Source organism: Eubalaena glacialis, chromosome 9 (assembly GCF_028564815.1).
Source record: "Eubalaena glacialis isolate mEubGla1 chromosome 9, mEubGla1.1.hap2.+ XY, whole genome shotgun sequence".
NCBI classification, from domain to species: domain Eukaryota; kingdom Metazoa; phylum Chordata; class Mammalia; order Artiodactyla; family Balaenidae; genus Eubalaena; species Eubalaena glacialis.
In genome coordinates, this window is record NC_083724.1 from 83,750,354 (window position 1) to 83,774,463 (window position 24,110).

Consider the following 24,110-nt stretch of genomic DNA (forward strand, 5'->3'; position numbering starts at 1 on the left):
GTTATTTTCACCACTCTATTCTTTATTCATTTTGTAATAACCCAATATGAGAACAATTTAAGTCTATATTATTTCAAGAGTTTTTTTTAATGCTTTTGAGAATTTTAAGTATTTTGAACTCCTGAACTAAGATGAACATATTAGAAACAAACAAACAACAACAAAAATCACACCAGGGCAACAACTAAAAGGTGCTTAAGAGATCACCCAGTTGGGTGTGCCGCACAGGCCTTACCACCACTTTCAATGAAGAAATCATGATGCCCTGACTCAAAAATCAAATTAGTCAAGTACCAAAAAGACCTAGCAAAGCCCAGGCCACCTGACTTTCCAGCTGGCTCTCTTTTTAACACACAATATAGTATATATGCACATATTTTAACTGAGGAAACAAAAAGTTAATGAAAAATAATCTCAAGTGTAATAAAATCAGGTAAACCAACTCCAATAGTCTTTAAAAGACATGGTTAGAGAAAGTAAATTGAAGACACCTTTTTCTTTCTACAAAAAAGGCAAGACAAACAAGTGTAAAAGCTAGAGATTTATTGTTATTTTGTGATTAATAAATTGTCAAATTGGTTATGACACTATCCCACACTGTATACCACCATTCGCCAGTACAAAAGTTTTTAAACCATACTGAGGCATAAGGCAGAGAGCAGACACATGAATATCATCCTTAACAACTTCCTCTTAGTCATGCCTCCATCTTGACCTTTGTACATGTTTTTTTCCAGGGGAAAGTGTCAGAACAGTGCACGAAATGGTGGGCAACCTGCCTCTTTACCTTTTTTAATAGCAAGCAACTTACAGAAGTAATGGAATTCAACTTGTATTTCCCTTGATTTTACTGGTCTGAATTCACTTTAGGTTACTTTAACATCCTTTAACTGTACATGAGAGAATATAATGACCTAAGAGAATACTGAACCAGAGTCAGCCAAATATATTACTGACCCCAAAGTTATGTTTTAATTGGTCCTAAAGGAATGTACCACCCCAATAGTTTGAGAGTTAGGCAAACAGAATTTCTTTGGGGAGGGAAGAAAAAAGCTGTGGAACAGCCAAATGTACTCAACATTGTTAAAACGGCTCTTTGTTTTCACCCCTGAAAGATACTTCTTTACTACACTATATGCACAGAAATCCTAACAGAATCTTGGTTGCCAGTATTATTTAGGCTGGCCCAATCCAGGATAGATCCCCACCCCACCCCCAAAATTCCCCTCTCTCAGGCTCTGAAAAGCACAATATTTAACTATTTCTTAATAGAACTACCAAAACACTTCAGAAACAAGTGGCTCACAAATCATTTTAAATCCATGTATTGCCTGTGCATAAGAAAAATGATAAACCCAGAAGACAGTTCTATTTTTATATGGCAATTAAAAATAACTGAAACATCAAGACACTTTCAGTGAAAGCAACATTTCAATTACAAATTGTAATGCCTGTTAAACTACCTATGGGAGAAGCTGAGAAGTCCTAGGCAAATGCACTTTTGGGTTATACTACAGTGCTCCTTCAGTATGCACAAAGATTAAGGTAATTTACAGTCAATCTGTGAATGTTGAGACAATGTTACATCATCTTGTCTGTACAACTAAATGTCCTTAAAGAGATAACCAGAATCAGCTTTTCTACTATATTTTCAACAAACCTGACTAACCGGTACTTCTGCTGAGATGTGTATCAAAGATGCTGTAAGATTCTACACAATTAGGAAATACTCAGCTTTAAAGTATTTCCTTATCTTCACTTTTTTGGTTACAGATGTTTTTGCTCAGATGATCTATTGCAATATGTTTCTAGAAATGCAGTCCCAAATGTGCATACACAGTCTGTATACAAATAAAGCAAAAACTGTCAGTAGTATAAATCTTACAGCATTTTTGTTTGCAAAAATACATGCCAAAGTCACAATAAGCAATATTGTACCACAAATTACAAAGCGCAAATGATTTGCTTCTTTTTAATGCTTTTATTCTACATAAATTACTACCATAGGCTAATGTTTAAAAAGCAAATAAACTGGACAGATGCAGGACAAAAATCTGTTCACCCAACTATAAAAGGTGATATGTTTTTTAAAAATTACAATAAATGCAGATGTGGTTGATGCATGCAGTAGCCTTAAATGAAAAAGCATTGATTCCCCACTGTTCCAGGAAAAAACAAAAAACAAACAAAAACACAGAGAAACCCACACATCTTACTGCACTCCACCTTAAAATGCATCATATTGGGTTTGTTTATAACAGCACAGAATTCCAAGAGTCAAAATGAAATAAAGCGGGTATTTTAAAGATTTAAGAGCCGTTATCAAAAATAAATTACATTTTTTCAAGATACAGAAATGCTGCTATGATGGTTGAGAGCCCAGTAACCTTTCAATAGCCGCATTGATATCACCTCCTGTGGCTATTAGCGCTTGCAAGTTTGCTTCACGGTTCAAAAATCCCATTGCACTGAGCTGTTCTAGTTGCTGCTGAAATCTGACTTCTGGATTCTGTAGCTGTTAAAGAAAAACAAACAAACAAAAACTCTAAGGAAAATCAGTCCATGTCACACCTAAATAATCTTAAAAATTTTAATTGCTTTTTAAAATCACATATGCTAGACTACTGAGCTATAAAAGCACTGGCCTCTCTAGAAACATAGTCAACATATTTAAAAGTTCAATTAGCACTTTATTTTAAACAATCTAATTTATACCTAAACAGTGATGTCAAAGATCACATAACTCTGCTTTAAAAAAAAAAAAAAAGAGCTTAATAGACTTCAACCATTACTTAAGAAGCTCATGAACGTATAGGCAAACTTTAAAAAGTATGTATGCAAATAGTTTAGAATTAGATTATTTATTTTGTAGCTACTGACCAATTGGGTAGTTATAAAAGCCAGTGTCCTCATGTATAAAATTCTAAAGTTCTAATGAGGCTTAGAATGTAGAATTAATTTCTGTATCAGCCAATCAAGTCTTCAGAAAAGAGTTCCAGTTTCACATGCACAGACTACACTTCTGACTGTTCAGCTGCACCTCCTTTTCAGAAATGATAATAAGACAAAAATACATAAATGATCACTCAATTCTGGGCAACCTGATAATGGCGAGGCCTGTAGATTGTTCAACTTAGATAACAACTTGGCCTAATACCTGAAATCGTTTTTTCTTATTAATTCCAAGAATATTTACTGAGCCAGAAGTTATGCTAGGTATCGGGAATACAAATTCTTTATAAGATAAAACTCTGACCTGTTTTTATTGTATTTAATAAGGCTTAAAATAAGAAAACTATGCTGTATTTTCACCACATAGAAGTTTAAGGACAATCTACTGTAATAGGTTTGAACTGGGAATCATAATGGCATATTCTTAGTAAATAAATGATTCCAGATGCAAGAATATTAGGCATTCACATTTTTCAGCCATATCTGTGAGGTGTATATATGTAACAAAAGTTACCACAGGAGGCAGTAGTGGGTGGGGTGAGGTAGTTAGGATTTCTTTTACGTCAAAGTACAAAGACTAGATAGAATTCAGGAGATACTAAGAATAATCAAGTTTCTATTCCTCCCTGACAAACTTTTATAAAATATAACCTACTTCAAATAATTTTCAAACAGGGACTGCAAAAAAGAATGCATTTTTAAAGGCAACTTTCAAAAATTAAGGCAAAGCATTTCTTCCCTTCAACTGTAACGTTTCCAATATAGTACCAAAGTTAACCATTTTTGTAATGCCTGTTTTTTAGAATCAATATAATTAAGAATGCACTTTTCATTACAGGCTAAACCAAAAAGATGGCCACCTTTTCTTTTCTTTTCTTGAAATTTCTAAATTTCTAACATTAAGAAGAGCAGAAAAGAATTATTACCTGAGGATTCACTCCAGCAAGAGCCTGTAGCATTTGTTGGATAAACTGCTGGTGTCCAGATTCGGTGGTTCCTGCTGTGGGACTTGGGTTTTCACCAGATGCAGAATTAGAGCCACTGGTTCCTGAAGAGCCTCCAGTGCTTCCTAATGCCCCCAGGCCAGGAGTAAACCTAGAGAAAGTGTAAATTGTTAGTAAACCTAAACTCCTGCAAAACAAGAGGCCAGACCAGGCCAGCTGATGGTAAATCAGTTACATTTCAACACAGTATTAGCCAAGTTATCTTCTTAAAATAACCATTTTTAACTTTGAATACTGTCTTAAATAAAACAATCTCAACCAAAAAAAGGCAGGATGGCATTAAGTCAAATTCTCAGAGAAAAAAACCATTGTGCACTTTCATAATCTTCCCCAAACAAACCTACCCTGGGATGAGGCCGGGGGCTTCAGTCGCTAAGGTCTGTAAACCCTGCTGAATCTGTAACAAGGCCTGCATTGCTCTAGGGTTTGACATTGCTGATAACGTATCAGGATTCTGCATCTAAGGAAGAAAGAAAACCAGTGGTTATGAGGGAATTAAAGTCAGTGAAGGTAAAGTTTAAATGTTTTCTTTGCTACGCTTCTTGAGAAAATCTAACACCTTACTCCTAGACACTGTGAATCCATAATTTCTTTCCCAAAATAAACACAAGCACCTCCTCTTTCACAGCAATCTAGTGTGCAAATCGTTACTTGACCTCCTCCCAAGTCCATTATGAAAGCCATTTTTCATAATGAAAGACAATCAGGAGCTCCTCTGGAAGCCGCAGCTGTTCCCCATTTTCCAACAGATACAAGTATTATTTCTGAGAGACAACCTCCAAATGCACAGTTTATATAACATGGTAATAATGGTGAAGGCCACATATTCCTCCTGACCAGGTGTTATCTGTTGCTGATGTAACAATTTTACCAGTCAGATACACTCTAAAACAATAGTTCCAAAGGTGAAGTTAATACATGTGTCCGGTTCAGCTTCCCTACTTCCAAATATACACCACCTGACTAACCAAAAAAGATAGGCTTCCATCATTACAAATAGATCAAGGACACTAACCTTGGATTATGGTTTACAGGCCTGAGGATCATTTGCATAATATTTAAAAGCCCTCCCTAGAACTACCAGTTTCAAAATGCCAAGACTGACTTCTCTTCTTTTTAAATAATAAAATTACCATGGCCATCTCAAGTACTTTTCTAATAATAAAACCTTCTTTATAGGACAACACCGACAATTTTAATCTTGCTAATTCGAGTTTGAGGAATGAGATCTACCCCTTGGAAAACAGGCATTCTATTAATTTGGAGTACCTGAAACATTACAAAGAAATCAAACATGTAAAATAGGATAGGGTAGCTCTTTCCTGTTACTCGAGATTAGTTAAACCATAAAGTGTAACATGACAATGAAGCACTTCAAAGTTAGTAAAGTGAAAGGAAATGGTTTATGGTATTAACGAAGCATTCAAAATCCTAAATCCTCAAAAGCAAAAACCAAATGGTCCTTTCCTCAGAATTTGTATTTAAAAAATATAAGCAAAAGGTCAGCAGTGAAATGGGGCTCAATTAAGATCAAGCTGAATTCTCTGCAAATTGACAGCAGACTGTATTCTAGGTTTTGCTATCAGCCAGAGAAAAGCAAGGAAAATGTTTATCACCAAACTTTTTCAAGCAAATCATTACCGAAGATAGCTAGCATCTTTTCTTACTCACTTGTTGGAGGAAAGTTGGGAGCTGTTGTCTCATTTGTTCTTGAAGCTGAGGATTTCCAGCAAATAGGGGATTATTCAGCATCATCTATGGGGCAAGTGTTCAAACAATTTTAACTGGAAATATCTGAAACAAGTAATGTACCTTGTTTACTAGTCTATCTTCCCCCAAGTGCCTAATCTGGCACTTAATAGGGAGGAAGGTAGAACATGAATAAAAAAGGGAAGATACTGTCCACAAAAGGGATTGCCAAAACAAAACAAAAACGAGACATCTTCTCTCTCAATGGGAATGGTGATTATGATAATGACATGCAATATCCTAAAAAACAAAAGCAAACATTTCTTTGACTTTTCCTTGAGTAAAGGTGAATATTTGCCCTTGAAAGAAAAATGGGAGTAACTGGCATTCATGAAGATATATTTTCTGCTACACTGACAGAATAAACATAAGCATCAGTACATGAAACTATACATGGCTTGCACAGACATCTCAACACACAAGTGGCAAGCACAGAGAAAATCCAGATCTGGAACTGCTGTATCTACCTGCCTCCTGAAAAACAGGTAATATTAGGTCCAGAAAAATAACACCGCAGAACAGCAACCAACTTGCCAGAGAAATGGAGCTGCTAGGTGAATATAAGCCTAGGACTAGCACTGATAGATCCCTGGGGATAAAGTATTAAAATGCTTTAAAAAGACCTTAAAAGATGTAAATCCATTTGAGAACACGAAGATTAGCCTCTGGATTTCACCTCACTACCACCACAGATGAGAAAAATGGCATGCCTCCTAACCTTCAAATGGGTCTTAAGAGTTAAAAAGTCAGGGTCAATATTAACATGATGTTGTATACCTGAAAATAAGATTACAATACATGATCAACATAACCAGAAACTAGTAAATTCTCATAGCTTCAAAAAAGACAAATTTTTATATCAGTTTTCCCAGATGGAATGAAAAGTCAACTAACAATGATTTACTGATAGCCTATTTACCAGTCCACATCCAAAGTCTGGGGGGGTAGGGGATGATCCTTGCCCTCAAGTAATTAACCATATTTGAGAGTAATTATATGTTAACTACTAGAAGTAGAGAGAATTCTTCCCTCCCTCCTTTAGTTTATCAATTGTTGCAAAGTAGATTAAGTTAATTTCAACAAAATAACTAAAGTAGGAAGAAGTCAGACAATGTTTTATGGATATACAGCATTTATTTCAAAGTGACCAATAAGTTCACAGTAAATAAAGTAAAACCTACTTGAGACCAACAAACCTGCTTCTTTAACGGCTCCAGTCAAATAATATTTTTTATTATGAACATGTATCAATAAAGTTATCACATTTATCTTTCAGGATTCATGTTATTTGAACAAGCGTCCTTCTCAGAAAATTGTATCTCATTTGATTAGGATATTTCTCCTAACGTACCTGACTGTATATAACAACAGTTTTTACAATCAGACTTTTCTGAATACCTAAAAATCAAAATCAGAATAGAGAAACTACAAACTTTAATCTGCTGGTAACCAAAGTACATTGTAAACATTTCTAACAATTGTCTATAATAAAGGACGATTCATATCTAGCTTTCTTTTGTCAACATTTTGTTTTAGAGTAAAAAAGCAGCATACAAAAGTGCTCAAGTCACTTTATAAATGTAAAATTGGTAGTTTAATGGCCGGGAATGTGCTTGTTAAAGTCAAAATTTTAAAGTAAGACGCACATTTAATGCTTATTATTAATTAGCTAAATATACATTTAAAACCATACAAATAGGATCACTCTGCATACATATTTTCCATTTATTTTAAACAAAAGTACTATCACAGTAAATTGAAGCATTTAATACTAATAACTCAGTCTAATAATTTTCTTATGAATAAAACAATATTCATAAAACGTTACCTACAATATACAAAATTTAAAGTATACAAAAAATTTATCTAAAAATATCTTTATTTCCAATTTTACAAATTTTAAGAGGACAGAAGCTGTTGCTGAGGATTGCAACTCAAAGATATCTGCTATATACTTGAATCAACATGGTTCCAAATTTTAGAAGTATAAAAACTGTTTCATTTGACATAATGAAGAAAGTGATTAACTTTAAAAGCTTTTAAAATTTTGGAAATGGAAAGTGACTATAAAGGAAACTATTTCAAATTCCCAACATTCCACAGAAGGGAAGCCATTTTTAATAAATAGCAAATATAAATCACAGATGATCAAGGTTTAGTTCACACTCTCCAAGGTTTTTCAAGCCCAATGGTTCTTAACCCTATGGGTATATCAGAATCACCTAGGGAACTTGGTGATTGGAAAAAAAAACTTGGAACTTGGAAAAAAAAAATTCAATACAGTTATATCAAAATCTCTCAGGACAGGACTAAGAATATTATTTTTCTTTTTTTTTAATTTTAAAGTTCCCAAAGTCATTCTAAATGTTAAGCTAGGGTTGAGATCCACTCATTTTTTTTAGTTATGGTCTGTTCAGAAACAAGTTAGAAAATGAATTATTTAATAAAGGACCAGTATACTAACTTTGGGCGGAGATCTGTAAGGGAAAGAATGAGAATACTGTTCCCACAAATCTCTCTCCACCAACAGTAAACAATTTCAGGCTATTTTATAACTGCCATTTTGAACATGACTATTATTCAGAATCTGTGTGATCTAATAAATAAAAGTATCAAATGTATTAACACTTCTAAATCACTTTCAAGATTTACCTTACACTAAATAATAGGCTTCAAAAGGGAGAGCAATTCAAAACTTTTGTATTCATCTCCTATATCAACATATGTAGATACAAACTAAACCTGCACTTCTTTCTGAAGGGAGTGAACAGCGGAAATGAAGCTGTTTTAATTATATTATGAAGTATTAATTTACTGTAAAGAAACTGTCCAAAAAATTGGAGATGCAGTTTGCCTACTTTTCTAGTGTGTTAAGGCAGCACACACAAATGTGCCAAAATCACAATTATTTGATTAGGCCACTTCAATACACAGTGCTCAGTCCTTTATAATACAATTATAAACTCACCTGTGCAGCAAGGTCAGGGTTCTGGCTTAGTGACTGCATCATGCTTCTCATGTAGGGGGCAGACAACATGTTTTGCATAAGTTGTGGGTTTTCAGTTATTTGTTGCAACAAGCTCTGCATTCCTGGTGTGTTGAACATACTAGCTGAAAGTTTGTTTAAAAAAAAAAAGACATTTTATCAAGGAAAAGATACATAAAGTTTTAAAATACAATATATACTGTGCATAATTTTAGCAACTGCAGATAAATACACATATTACTTATCAATTGAACTAAGAAAGAATTTTAAAACTAAGATCTCCAAAACTACATGCCCAACATATACCAATAAAGGAGGGTTTATGGACTTTAAACATTCTGGTTGCATTTACAGGAAGATCACATCTTATGGAAAGGCTAGGTTCTAAAAAATCAATTTAAGGCAAAAATTTGATATGGTAAAAAATTACTATTGAAAAAATCTCATTAAGTGAAGAAGTCTGAGCCAACTTTTCCTCCAGGATCGCTTAATTAGAATCATATTCAGCACTCAATATATGTTCCCACTTAAGAAAGAAGGAAGCCTTCTCGCCCAGGCCTCCACCCCATTTTCACTGAATCCTGGCACTCAATGAATTCAACCCCAAATTAAGGGAGCTTCTTCATACTTCAGTTTCCCCATCTGTAAAATGGGGTAAACAGTATCTACTTGATAGAGTGGTTTTGACAATTAAATTAATGTGTAGATGCTTGTTACTATTATTCTTTTTTTTTTGTAGAGAGCTATAGCTAAATTTATGTGAATTCAACATTCTTTGAAAACTAATTAATTTGTTCAACATATATCCAGATTTTCACTTGCTGGCTAGATATACTCAAACTCAAGTAAACTTACAACTGATTAGCTTTTTCATTTCCCTTCTGTTCTTATTCCACCCAGTGTAGTTTAATGGGCTCAAAACATTTGACTCTTCCAGCTTACCTTTCTAGTTTATTATAATTCTGCTCTTTTTCTGTAATAATTTTTGCTTTTCCTATTCTCTCATGTTATTTCAGTTTAGGTTTCTTCCCCCCACATCCTAGAGTCCAAGGATATTCAAAGATAGCTGATAAACATAGCCTGCAGGGCAAATATGGCCCATGACCTGTTTTTGTACAGCCCATGAGCTAAAAATGGTTTTTACATCTTTAAATGGTTGAAAATAATAATAAAATCTGAAAACTGTATGGAATTCAAACTGCAAGATCCGTAAGTAACATTTTATTGGAACATAGTCATGCTCCCTCATTTATTATCTATAGCTGCCTCTGCACTACAAAGGCAGAGTAGTTTCGACAGAGGCTCCACGTGGCACCATCATACTGCTCTATACTGCTGTTCAGCATACCACAAATCACAGTGAGTCAGTTATACCTCATGCCATACAAATCACTGTAGCATGCTGTTATTTCTTTTTTCATTACCACTGCATACCAATTATGTCAGAACAAGAAGAAAAAGGGGAGAATTGGACTATGAATGCCCTGCTTTTAAGGCACAGAAGAATATGGATTATTTTATCAAATGAGATGGCAAAACCGTATTTACTATGCAATGACACTAAAATACAATACACTTCAACACTGCTACAACACTTATCACAGTATTCCCAACTCACAGTAAAGTCAGAAAAATACAAAATCTAAAATACAATTATCTCATCATAGCCAAACTGCTTCACAAAAATAAAAAATGAAAATAAGGCTGCAACCAAAGTTACGTTCCCAAATGGTTCTTTTGTTAGCCAAGCAAGGAAAGCAGTATACTAGTGGTGATTAATTAGCATGGTTATTTAAATCTTGACTGCAGCAGCCAAATAAATGTGTCCAGAGAAAATAAACTTAAGACCATTAGCCTTTCAAGGAAAACAGTTTCTCAAGAGTTAAAGGACATTGGGCTCTACATCGATAATCAATTAAAAAACAATGCAGGGACTTCCCTGGTGGTCCAGTGGTTAAGACTCTGTGCTCCCAATGCAGGGGGCCTGGGTTCGATCCCTGGTCAGGGAACTAGATCCCACATGCCGCAACAAAGATCCCACACGTGGCAATGAAGATCCCACGTGCCACAACTAAGACCCGGCGCAGCCAAATAAATAAATATATTGTTTTAAATTATACAGAATATGAAACTACATAATTTTTTTTAAATGCAAATTATTTTGAGTAGTATTCCTTGCTTCTTGACAAATGTTACTGATACTGCTCAGTTCTTGTATTTGAGGAGTCAATGTCAAGTTTGAAGTAACTGAAAAATTAGTTTTTATAAACAGTCTGCATGGACTAACTACAGGCAAAACTATTTTCAAAGTTGAGAGAACACTCGTTTGGTACAGCCTGAGGTAGAATCTGCTAAGATGTGCTACATCTGATGATGATAAAAACACATGTGGAGTATGAAAAGAATTACTTGGACAAAGATATAATGCTTATAAAGTATTTTTAATGCTTATAAGTATTTAAATGCTTATAAGGCATATAAAGACTATAGTTAATCACTGTCTTATTCATCAGCAGGTACTCTGGAACATATTTTGAACTTTCACGTTATTCAACTGGTAAGAGTATCAATGATGAACTTCACTTCACTCTTGTGAACTCAGCCATAGTCAATTTCATGAACTTTTGTCAGAAATATGCTGACTTGCCCAAACACACAGCAGTTTGACGGCTTGACAGAGGTCAAGTTTTCTGGTTTTGTTTGTTTGTGTTTAAACAGGTAAAGTTTTACTGCAATTTTTTTAGCTCAGAGCTAAGACTGAAACTCTTCTGAACCACTCGACCACCATTATCAAACAATAAATGACTTTGGAAATTATCTTTTGCTAGAGACTTGGTAATGTTTCTCAATGAATTCCCAAAATTACAAGACAAAACAGCATTTATACGCCAAACTCATACTGTGGTTAAGTCATTTTGACAACAAATGAAATTGTTTGAATCACAGGCAATGTCAGGCTGCATTATACATTCTCGTGCTGTCAAGTTAAAACAAGCAGCAAGTTCTCCATTCCCACAAATGTGCAGTAAAGATAGTTTTGAGCTCACAGTATTGTTCCAACAGCATTTTTTGGACCTCAGTGCAAGTGCAAAGAAATTTCCACATTTTAAAATTCATTTAATTGTATAATTGAGGCACTACCACCTAATCTTCAACTGGAAGTGATTAATCTGTCATGACATGCTAAAAGCCAAAAAGAATCTAACAGAATCCTATAAATGCTTTCCAACTGATGAATATGCTACTATAATAATATATTTGGGGAATGAATACACATTTGAATGAAATAAGTAAAATCTCATTACCTATCAGTATTAACAGATGAACATTTGCAAATGATTTGCAATTGACAAAAGGAAACACTGTGAACATCAATTAAGCAAAATGTCATCCCTAAAAAGAATTCCATTCCTATCATTAGTGGATATGTGTAAGAAAATGTTATACCCAATTATTATTACATTTTTAATTCCATCAATAAAAGAACTTGTGGAACTTTGTTTTCTCTCATAATGTAATATTCTTCTTTTTTTTTTTTTTTTTTTTGGCCACGCCGCGTGGCTTGCAGGATCCTAGTTCCCTGACCAGGGATCTAACCCATGCTCTAGGCAGTGAAAACATGGAGTCCTAACCACTGGACCACTGGGGAATTCCCTTCATAATGTGATATTCTTGATTTTGCCTCTTGGCCTGCAAAGCCTAAAGTATTATTATCCCTTTGCAGAAAAAATTTGCTGACCCCTGCTCTAAGATTTCCTCACCTTCCAGAGTGAGCGCTTACAGGGCAAAAGAAGAGTCACGAATTTCACCTTTCAGGTATATGGGCTGTACTTATGAATATATATGCATACCTAACTAACTTCGAAGAGTTGAGTAAACATTATAATAGTAAAAAAATATACTAATGTTAAGCCATCAGGGTACATTCGTTTTTGTTGTTTCTTATTTTCCTTTGATGGAAATATTAACATGAAATCTTAAATACTGTATCAAGCCATTAAATAAAAAATCTGAGTAAGAAGTTGCAAAACCACTTTTTGTTTGTAAGACAAAGTTGTTACTACAGACACCATGCTACAGTAAACAAACAATTCGCCTATCAGTGGGGAAACCTGATTAAACCTTTGTTGTCTCTGCTCTTAGACCTCTAAAATGTGAATAAAGCATCTCTCTCAAAAGTCTGTCAGTAAGAATCAAATAAGCATTAAGTAAAATCAGAACAAGATAATTCTTTTCCTTGTTTTAAACATGGTGTTGTCTGGATGTTTAGACTTATCGCAGTGATCATTTTGTAATCTATACAAATACTGTATCATTACATTTTACACCTGACACCTGAAGCTAATACGTTGTATGTCAATCATACCTTAATTTTTTTAAATGGTATTAAATTTTTATAAAACCATTTTGTATTTTATCCAAAAACCTGATGATATCCACTGTATTCTATAAAAGAATATATACTACAGTGACCATTCTGATTATTTCCTCTCAGTAATGAATTTTTAAAAATTCCTCATCCAGCATCTCATTTTTCTACTTCCTCTGCCAAAACATAGGTATCTTTTAAAACATACCTAATCACTCTCACCTTAGGGACATGGCTCCATGCTTTCATTTCTTCTCATTTAAATGCTAACTATTAGGACTAAAATCATCATTCTGGCTACTGATTTTGGACCTAATTCTTAGCATGTTAAACATCTGAACAGTTGAAAAGGATATCCACTTACTGGGTCTAGTCTACAGAAAAATGACCAAAAGTAAATTCCTAACCTGCTCACACATCAGAATCTCTAGCAACTTTACACAAACACAGATCTTAAACCCCACTGTGGCAGATTCTGATCCATAAGGTCTGAGGTTAAGACTTAGAAATCTGATTTTTAAACAAATCTGGCAGGTACTCTGATGCAGCTAGTTTAGGTCCTGGTGTCAGGAGTGGATACCCATTGATTTCTAGAAAAGAACACAAAACTGGACTAAAGCCAAGGAATATGTGTCCCAGTGATTAAGTACACAGGTAACTGTGTTACCCCTACACTTCAGTTTTCCTATGCTGTTGAAAGGAGAAGACAAGCCACTTCTCCCAAACCATCTTACAAGAAGAGAAAACCACAAAACTGCCTCTGGAAACCTTCAGTAACCTTTTGCACTAAAATGCACACAAGTGATTAATACTAATTATTACGTATTTAAAGCATCCTTAAAAAACAAAAAAAGCACCTTGCAACATGAAAAGATAGCTCACAAAAGTTGTTCCTCATACGCACACAAAAGCACAAAGTATAACAGTGTAAGAAATGTTTTTGGGCTTCCCTGGTGGCGCAGTGGTTGAGAGTCTGCCTGCCAATGCAGGGGACACGGGTTCGAGCCCTGGTCTGGGAAGATCCCACATGCCGCGGAGCAACTGGGCCCGTGAACCACAACTACTGAGCCTGCGCGTCTGGAGCCTGTGCTCCGCAACAAGAGAGGCTGCGAGAGTGAGAGGCCCGCGCACCACGATGAAGAGTGGCCCCCGCTTGCCGCAACTGGAGAGAGCCCTCACACAGAAACGAGGACCCAACACAGCCAAAAATAAATAAATTAATTAATTTAAAAAAAAAAAGAAATGTTTTCATTGTCCGAATAAGTGAGAACAAAGGGAAAAAATATCAGTTGTTATGAGCATACCTCCTGCTCCAGGCCCCAAATTTGGCACAGTAGAACTCTGCCCGGCAGTGCCACTGGCAGCACCACTACTAGTGCCCCCCACGGCGCTGGTGGTGCCACTGGAAGCTGATGAACTCTGAGAAGCCTGTGGAGCCCATGGATTGGGTAATGGATCTCTATTTTCTGTACGGGAAGGTTGACTACCTTCACCTGAGGATGTATTGCTCACTAAGGAAGCAAACGGATTGCCACCAAACTGTAATAAAAGACACAAAAATCATAAAGAATAAGCTTTTGTCTTAAATAACAGATATGGAACTCTTTGTTAATGAAAATTGCATTTCTGCATATAAAGGCAACCCTCAACCACGCACATATTTATGTTAAAACAGGAGCCTTGGCCTGAGCCTCAGAGCCAGTGTTATTACCTGTTCTTGCGCAGCACTCAGCATTGGTTCCTGAATATCTGTGTACATGCGCCGTAAAGCATTATATCCCCCCGGGATGCTTTCCAGGTTGCTCAAAGCTCGGTCCTGGTTTCTCATCATTTCCTGCATCATTGCTGGATTCCTAGCAAGTTCCAATGTCTAAGAAAAAGATTTCCGGAGAGGAAAAAAAAAGGCGCTGAAATACACATGAACTATTTTAGCTATTAACTGCCACAGTTAATTTTATAAGTTTTCTAATTCTATGAATTAGCAATCTTCAATATTTAAATCAGAAAATTATTCTGAATAATTCCTGTTGGAAATCACCTCAAAAAGCAAGCTAACATTCAAATAACATCAAAAGAGAAGCACTTTGTTATGCATGACTGTCCATCTCTTGAATTGGACTCTTTTTGTTTCTTAAATCTGCAAAATAACTATTTACAAAAATCTTTAAATTACAGCATAAAATTCAAAGTTCAAATAGTTCGAATTACAGCTTTGTTGAGTTTTCCTGAACAAGAATTAGGAATTTTTTTTTTTAGCTTATAAATATGGCAAGCTCTTTAAATACAGAAAATTAAATAGGAAGAAATAAGTATATAATTTCTCAGCTAAATGAAACTTTTCACATACTTGTCTCATAATATCTGGATTATTCAGCATATGACTAATTTCTGGATTTCTCTGTATCAACTGCTGCATTTGTGGATTGGCCATAATTAACTGCCTCATCAGGTCAGGATTTGAAAGCATGCTCTGGACAAAGGGATTCTCCATGATCTGGACCATCATTTCAGGATTGGACATAAGTTGCCGCTGCATCTGGCTCTGTAGTTCAGAGAAGTTGGTAGTATTCAAACCCAAGCTACTCAGACCTGCAAGTCCTCCAAGCCCACCTAAGAAGATAAAGGGAAAAACACACATAAATGAAATTCAGAAATTTTATCATTAATACGACTAGGCTAAAATATGAAGATGCAAAAATATTAACTGAATCAATAGCCTATTAACAGAAAACCATTCAGTTTAAAGCAAAAATAGAATTCCTATTACTTTCGTAAGTACATGTTTAATTTCTATAATTCAGACTTGTAAAAAATGCATTCACTTTGATATTTAAGTATAAGCAATAAAACCAAATAAATATATATTTCCTATGTGTAGTATAATACAAAAATATATTTGGTTTTTGTCCCTGGTTCTAGGCACAGAGCTCCTAAAACCCTTAGAATTTCCAGACTGAAGGGAATGTCTTTTGTTATTTGTAACAAGCCCCTTTGGATCATACTTCATTTATGCTAATGATGTTTCTTAGGGTGGAGACCCTAGACAGCCTCAGGATGGGGTGGTCACCACAAAGACCAAGTGATTTAACAGTTGGAACTTTCAGCCCCATCCACCAACCTCCAGGACTAGAAGAGGATATAGAGATGGAGTTCTGTGAAACTCTTGTGCAATGAGGTTCAGAAGCTTCTGGGTTGGTGAACACATCTAGGTGCTATTAGGAGGACATGCCCAGAGAGGGTACAGAAGCTCTGCACTCTTCCCCCACCCCCCATGCCTTGCCCTATGCTTCTCTTCCACTTGTCTATTTCTGAGATGTATCCTTTATAATAAACTGGTAAATTTAAGTAAAGTGTTTTCCTAAGTTCTGTAAGCCATTCTAGCAAATTACCAAACCTGATAAGGGGGTTGTGGGAACACCCGATTTACAGCCTGCCAGTCAGAAGTACTGGTAGCCTGAGACTTGGACTGGTATCTGAAGTAGCAGCAGTCATGGGGGACTAAGTCCTTTAACTTGTGGCATCTGACACTAACTCCAAGTAGGTAGTGTCAGAATTGAACTACTGGATACCCACCCAGGCAGTGTTGGAGAACTGGCTGGTGTCAGAAAAACACCCCGGAATATGTCCGCAAAGGAAGAAATGAAAAATATACAGTAGATTATACTTCTAATAATCTCTTTCCAGAAGACTACTTTAAGTTTAGCAAGTAGAATTCACCTATGACTGGTTGGAACAGAGCTGCTGCCAATCATGAAAATAGATGTCTCTCTGGAGGAATTAAATCATGGCGAAACCTAATAGATCCAAGAGGATGATTAAGTGCTTACTGTAAAACTTTGTAAAATTATATAACCAGCCAAATGCATTCATTCCTCACTTACTGAGCACTGTGCTACATGTTGGGAATAAGGTGACAAGAAAGACACAAGTATACCCTCAGAACTCAATCTGGTGGGAAAGACTGACAAAGAAAACAAATGCAGAATAAGTACTTCAAAAGAGACATTCACAGGATATCACGGTAATATAGTACCTAAGTGAAATGGCTGCTTTCCCACAAGATGACATTTAATGAACTTGGAAAATGAGTAAGTTGGCAAGAAGTAGGGAGTGCTGGGAGGAAGATTTAATACTAGGCACAACAAACATTATATACAAAAGCACAGATATAAATGTGAGAATTGATGTATTCTTGAAACCACAAACAATTCAGTATGGCCAAAAGGGCAGACAGCAGTGCTCACCAAACATCTCATGTACAGCCTTCTATTTCTTTTGCAGTTGGACAGGCCCATGTGACTAGTTATGGCCAAAGGATTGCAAGAAATGATGTGAGTCACTTCTGGCCCAAGTACAGAATACAAGGTCCAGCTTGAGGCACTTTAGCTGTCTATTCTGCCACATTCCAAATGGTGCAGCTTCAAGATGGCAGAATTCCATTAGCTTGAGTCCCTGAGGACTATGTAGATGGAGGCCTCACTGACCAGTGAAGAACATGAAGCACGAGCAAACTATTACATTTAGAATGGATAAACAACAAGGTCCTACTGTATAGCACAGGGAACCATACTGAATATCCTGTGATAAACCGTAATGGAAAAGAATATAAAAAAAGAATGTCTCTGTGTATAACTGAGTCACTTTGCTGTACAGCAGAGACTGGCACAGCACTGTAAATCAACTCCACTTCAATTAAATAAATTTTTTTAAAAAATGAAGAATGAAGAAAAGCTTTAGAGCAAGAAATTAAGCTTTGTGTTAATAAGCCACTGAGTTTGGGGTTATCTATTACCACAGGATAGCCTATCCTAACGAGTATAACTGTTGAGATATGGTAAGAAATGGGGATGGAGAGGTAGATGGGGACTACATCACAAAGTCTTAAAAGATTTTAAAAGCAAGACAGTCACTTAAGATATTCTAATAACAGTGTGGAAATGACACAGAGCAAACATTTTTAAAAGTTGAGGAGCTACATCAAGGAAGTAACAACAGAATAGAATAATTGCATGGGGTGGGATAGAGAAGATTTTATGGACCAAGAGATTTGGTTGGGGAGAGGTAGTAGTTTGAGACAAGATGATGAGTTTTTATATTTGTTTTGTTCTTCTTTGCTTTCTAAGGAGGCACATACAGGCTAACGGACTCAGAGAACATCAGGCAATATCAAAGAGAGCTGAATACAAGGCATGGAGTTCAGAAGTGATGTGGGCTGAGGTAAAGATCTGAGAGTCAGCAAGTTATAGTTAGGATAATGTCACTTGGGGAAAATAGAGTAAAAGAAGAGAAGAAAAACAAGGCAGAACTCTGGGGAACAATACTAATATAAGGAATAGGAAGAAGAGACCCACAAATGAGAGAGAAAAAAACTGGTCAGAAAATTAACCAGGGAAAAAGAGTATCAGGAGTTAAAGAAAAAAAATTTCAAGGAAAGACTGGTATGCATTGGAAGAGAGTGAATTAGATTTTAAATCACTTTCTTTTAATCTAAGTATCTAAAAATCTAAAAAAGTGTCCACTATATTTGGCAAGCTAAGAGGTCAATGGTGACTTTATCAAGGGAATTTTCAGTAAAGTGATGGGGACAAGAAATGGAGCACAGCAAACTTAGTGAAAGAGAAATATAGACAGAAAACAGAAAATGCCTTTTCCAAAGAGCTGACAAAGGAAGCAAAAGAAAGGTGGTAGTGGGATTCTGTGGCTTTTAAACATGGAATAGACCTTAACGAAAAGAGACAGCAAAAGAAAAGCTGAATATATAGGGTAAATGGAATAACTGATGGAGAAAAGTAACTAAGATAGGAGGGGGTGGGAATGAGATAAGAAATGAAGGGACTAGGGAGATGTATGGCCTCAGACAAATTAACTAAAAGCCTCCGTGGGCTTCAATTTCTTTGCCTATAAAATGAGGGAAGAGGGGAGAGATTTACCTCAAAAATACCTTTCATGAGTCTGAACACTAAATAATTTCATCCTAATCTCTCTAGATTGTTCATGTTAATAATTTTGCCATCTAAAACTCATCTGCTTCAACCAAAAGAGACACATTTAACCCAAGATCATTTTAAAAAATAAGAGCATCAAACATGAAAAAAAAGGCAAATGTGAATCCATGCCATTACAAAAAAACTTTTTCTGGAAGAGGTGGAAGGTATGATCCTCGATATGTGAAAATTGTACATATTTTTTAAAATGTCATTTCAAGGTGCTATACTTGTCATACAACTTCGGAACTGAAAGAAGCATTAAGCCATTTATCTACCTAGTTCAACTTCTGTTAGCTTCAGACTACTCTTTTCCCCAAAAAAACCTCCCAAAGAACATCAGTGTAAAAACTCATATAAGAAAACTATTGATAGTTTTGGCTGATGCAGAAGATTCTTAACCACTGGGCTTGTTCCCAGGCCCAGGCCTCTTTGTGTGCATTTACAACAGTTAGAAAATCACTAATGCAATCTGATCCCTTCATTTTACAAACAAGAAGATTATATTCAGGGGGTTAGCTTATGATCAACAACTAGCTAATCCTCTCCAGAGTCAATTATGTGGTGGTCGGATCAGGTATACATACAGTACATTTCTTTCATTATTGAAAAGAAATGTGTCACTTACTGACCACTTATTATATGTAAATGTAGTCTAAGCAAGTACATCTGTATTCCCAACTACTACTCCCTTAATACCTACAACTACAGAAATAAGCTATACAAGTTTTTGTTTTCATTGCTAAAGTGACTTAATGTTTAATTCTATCATTTTATTTAAAACTACCCTGGGGGGAAGGAAGTTTTTTAAAAATCCTTATAAAAAATGACTAAAGATACTTACCTAAACCAAAAGGGTTGCTAGTGGCAGAACCAGATGTGGAGTTACTATTAGGAGCTGATGATGCGGTAGCATTGCTTCCACTGGTGTTGGTTTGCTGAGCTGAATGATCCTGAGGCCTAGGAAAAATAATTATATCATGGTATAAACACTGGAGCTAATTATTTCAAAAGAACCTCTGGAACTCCAATACACAGAAATAAAGTTTAAGTTTTCAGAACTCAAATTATCATAGAGTAAACACCCTGAAATAACTAAGCACTAGGAACACAAATATAAAGAAACATAGTGAAATACCACAAAATCCAAACTATATTTCAACTGCCCTTCCTCAAGTATACTGTCATAAATATTTTATTACTTTCAATCATACTGATTATGTAAGAGAGGGAGATAGGTCACCTCACAGAAGAGAATCCAATGACTGGTCACAATCACAAAGCTTGACTATATAAGCTATTTTTTATTTACCCCTTTCTAAGTTCTTAAGGGTTGGGGGGGCACCTTTACTCAGAACCTAAAAAAGTTAAAAGTAAAAAATAAAGAGAGACTTCACCAAAAGAAGGCTAAGAAATCAATACAAGTAATAACTGATTATTACTTAATATCCTTAAGTAAAAAATAAGGAGAGTTTATTGGAAACCCCTTCCATGTGACATCAGTTAAGAGTTCTGAATCTCATTTCATCTGAATGATGATAAAATACCATATCTGAATAAGTCTAAGGGAGCTCTAGGAGCTCTTTCACTAAGTATAATAATTTTAAGTGAAAAGAAAATATACCAATTTGATTGGCGATATTTTTACTTAGTGGTACACAAATAAAGGTATCTCTTAAAAACTGAATGGTGCCTTAGATTTAATGAAACATGGTTACTAATTTGTGGTTTGCCAAGAAGTTGAGTCACCCCTGATCTCTGTCCAAAAATCTCTCTAAACAAAAAACATAGCTAAAAACATTAATTTGCTTGTTTTGTAATTCAAATACTATAATAACTCAATGATAAACCTTATAAAATATCAGATGTGTAAGCACTAGCATTACTGAATCATTAAAACATTTGCTATCTACATGAGCAGCAAATAAATGAATTTTAACCATTTACATATTAATGACAGAAAGCCATTTAAAGCCAAGACTGGTTATTTTTAAGAGAGAAATGTAAACATTTATTCATGGTTTAAAGTTAAATGTCTTCTAAAAACATACCTGTTTTGTGTTTTGATGACAAGGTGAACAGTAAGTCCATCGTGAATTCCATGCTGACTCAAAGTATCTTGATCTTTTAAAATTTTTCCAGCAAATATTAACACAAGTTGGTCGGTATGGGATTTAAAACGTTTAGAGATTTCTTCCTTGAACTAAATAAGATAAAATAAATATGTATTACAGATGTGTGCATAACATCATCTAGTCTAGTTTCTAGAAGAAGTACCTCAAAAGAAGCCCCCACTACAGATACTGCAACAATTCAAATATAAAGACATAGTATTTCTGTGTCCATATCTTGATCATAGTCGGAAATGAGTGTTACCACTTCACTCATCTCTAATGCAAACATTTTATTACAGGTGTACATATCCTATATTCAATCTTCTGCTAAGATCCAATAATTCACTTCTTTGTCATAGCCTTATTCTTTTTATATCAATGGTGCTAAACGTAGTTCAAGCCACACATAGCTCTTACCAAGTTTACAGTAATCTTTTCCTCAGATTTCCATCTCGAATCCTGCTCCTTTCTAGTTCAATATAAAGAAAGCCAATTATACTGACTTTACGCCCCACCTCTTTCATTAAACATTTATTAACAAGCAGTATCATGCAGATGCAAAGATAGAAAGCAAAAATCTTTCCCTGAAGGCGAGCAGTCAGTAAACCACAAAGTACAGAGGAAGCACAAAGGGTAGTTAGAGAAAGTTTTCCAGTGAAAACTAATTAGAAAGTAGCCAGGAAAACCTGAAGAAAGGCTTCCCAGGGACAAGAATAAAATGCAAAAACAGAGAATAGAAAAGAGTGTCATGCTATAAGAAAAGCTTACTTATTCTACACTAGGTCAGTTTCTCAAACCTTCATCAAAATCACCTGTATACTTAGGTTTTTTTTACTCCACTGTCAAAGTCAGGAAACCTCAGGGTGGTAAAGAAATTCAAAGAATCACATCTTACCCCAATGCCGTACAGACACCAATGCCCTACAGAAGTGGCTCTCAATAGATGATAGCATTATCGCCAAAGCAATGTTTTGGAAATAAAAGGGATATTTTTGGTTGTCACAGTAAGTGGAAAGACACAGTAAATGATATCTAACATTTTCTTGCAGGGGCAGGAGGGGAGATGAAGAGGAATACAAATATAAAGCAAGATAGGCCATATGTCAATCACTGTTGAAAATGAGAGGTACACAAAAGTTCATCACATTATACCTTTGTGTATAAATGAAATCTTCCATAATCAAAGTACAACATTCAATGTAACCAACTGGTTTTTTAAAAAATCATATAGTGTGAAATTATACTGCAGTAAATGTTCTGGACCTTTTCCATCTGAACTTTCCTTCATTTTAAAATATATGATAGAAAACCATAATTCAAAAAAACACATGCACCCCAATGTTCACAGCAGCACTATTTACAATAGCCAGGACACGGAAGCAACCTAAATGTCCATCAACAGAGGAATGGATAAAGAAGATCTGGTACATATATACAACGAAATATTACTCAACCATAAAAAGGAATGAAATTGGGTCATTTATAGAGACGTGGACGGACCTAGAAAGCATCATACAGAGTGAAGTAAGTCAGAAAAAGAAAAGCAAATATCTTATAATGACACATATATGTGGAATCTAGAAAAATGGTATAGATGATCTTATTTGCAAAGCAGAAATAGAGACACAGACATAGAGAACAAATGTATGGGGGAAAGGGGTGGGGTGGGAGGAATTGGGAGACTGGGATTGACACATATACATTATTGATACTATGTACAAAATAGACAATTGATAGGAACATACTGTATAGCACAGGGAACTCTACCTAATGCACTGTGGTAACCTAAATGGGAGGGAAGTCCAAAAGGGAGGGGATATCTGTATGTGTATGGCTGATTCATTTGTTGTGCAGTGGAGGCTAACACATTATAAAGCAACCATACTCCAATAAAAACTAATTAAAAAAAAAAGGAAATAAATGATATATAACCCTTTTACCTAAGATAATTTCCAACAAGAAAAATCTTTTTAAAGTACCATTAGCACAATATTCTATATAAAGAAGTAAGTCAAACCATGATTTAACCATTCTATTATTAAACATCTCATTCTCCCTTTGGCAGCTATTAGAAATAATAAGGTAACGAGCAGAACACATGTTTTTATAAGGATTGAATGAGAATGTATGTAAAATTCAAGCATCAGTCACATATGTGGTGGTCAATAAATAGTAGCTACTACAATGCCAGCTCTTTTAATCCTCAGTAACTGAAGAAGATGACTTTTAATCCTATTTCAGATATAGAAACAGAGAGGTTCAATATGTCCCCCTCCTCTCACAGTGACACAGCTAATAAACTGCTAGGTTAAGCTTGAAATCTAGGTCTGACTTCAAGAACATCAAAACATTTTCATATGTAAAATGAGGTTAATCTAAGTTTGTGTTTCTTAACCTTAAACTAAGAAATCCTTTTCAGAATCCTTGATACACCTCATGTCATTGCAAAATATATAATTTAATTGTTTAACATACAATTATATAGCATTTTAGCACATTTTAGGACTTGAAGGTAAGATGCTAGATTGATGACACACATCTCTTACCCCCTTTCAAATCCCCACTGAAACAACAATGAAAGATTTCTTCATGCTTTATGGAGATATAACTCACATATACAATTCACCCATTTAAGGTGTACAATGGTTTTTAGTATATTCACAGATACGTGCTACCATCACCACAATTATGAAATTTTCATCTTCTCAAAAAGAAACCAGTACCCTTTAGCTATCACCTCCCTATTCTCCCATCACTCCAAACCATAAGAAACCACTAATCGGGGAGTTCCCTGGTGGTCCAGTGGTTAGGGCTAGGCACTTTCACTGCCAGGGCCCCAGGTTCAATCCCTGGTTGGGGAACTAAGATTCTGCAATCCGCGTGGCACGGCCAAAAAAAAAGTCAGTGACTCCACAGATACCAATTTTTAAAAAAAAGAAAAAAGAAACCACT

General features: G+C 35.4%; 1 protein-coding gene across 2 annotated transcripts in view; it reads right to left on the reverse strand.

Annotated features, from left to right (window-relative positions):
- Nucleotides 1-528: 528 nt before the first annotated feature.
- Nucleotides 529-24,110, reverse strand: part of UBQLN1 (ubiquilin 1) — a 49,544-nt gene continuing 25,962 nt past the window's right edge. Inside the window, exons 2-11 of one of the 2 annotated variants that reach the window (XM_061200529.1) lie at nucleotides 21,096-21,247; nucleotides 19,889-20,004; nucleotides 15,408-15,670; nucleotides 14,772-14,930; nucleotides 14,365-14,599; nucleotides 8,674-8,816; nucleotides 5,628-5,711; nucleotides 4,301-4,416; nucleotides 3,879-4,047; nucleotides 529-2,515 (exon numbers count right to left, since the gene is read on the reverse strand). In XM_061200529.1, the coding sequence (XP_061056512.1) occupies nucleotides 2,363-2,515; nucleotides 3,879-4,047; nucleotides 4,301-4,416; nucleotides 5,628-5,711; nucleotides 8,674-8,816; nucleotides 14,365-14,599; nucleotides 14,772-14,930; nucleotides 15,408-15,670; nucleotides 19,889-20,004; nucleotides 21,096-21,247 (1,590 nt within the window). In that variant the 3' untranslated portion in view covers nucleotides 529-2,362. The remainder of the gene's footprint in view (nucleotides 2,516-3,878; nucleotides 4,048-4,300; nucleotides 4,417-5,627; nucleotides 5,712-8,673; nucleotides 8,817-14,364; nucleotides 14,600-14,771; nucleotides 14,931-15,407; nucleotides 15,671-19,888; nucleotides 20,005-21,095; nucleotides 21,248-24,110) is intronic. The other variant, XM_061200530.1, reaches the window with a different exon arrangement.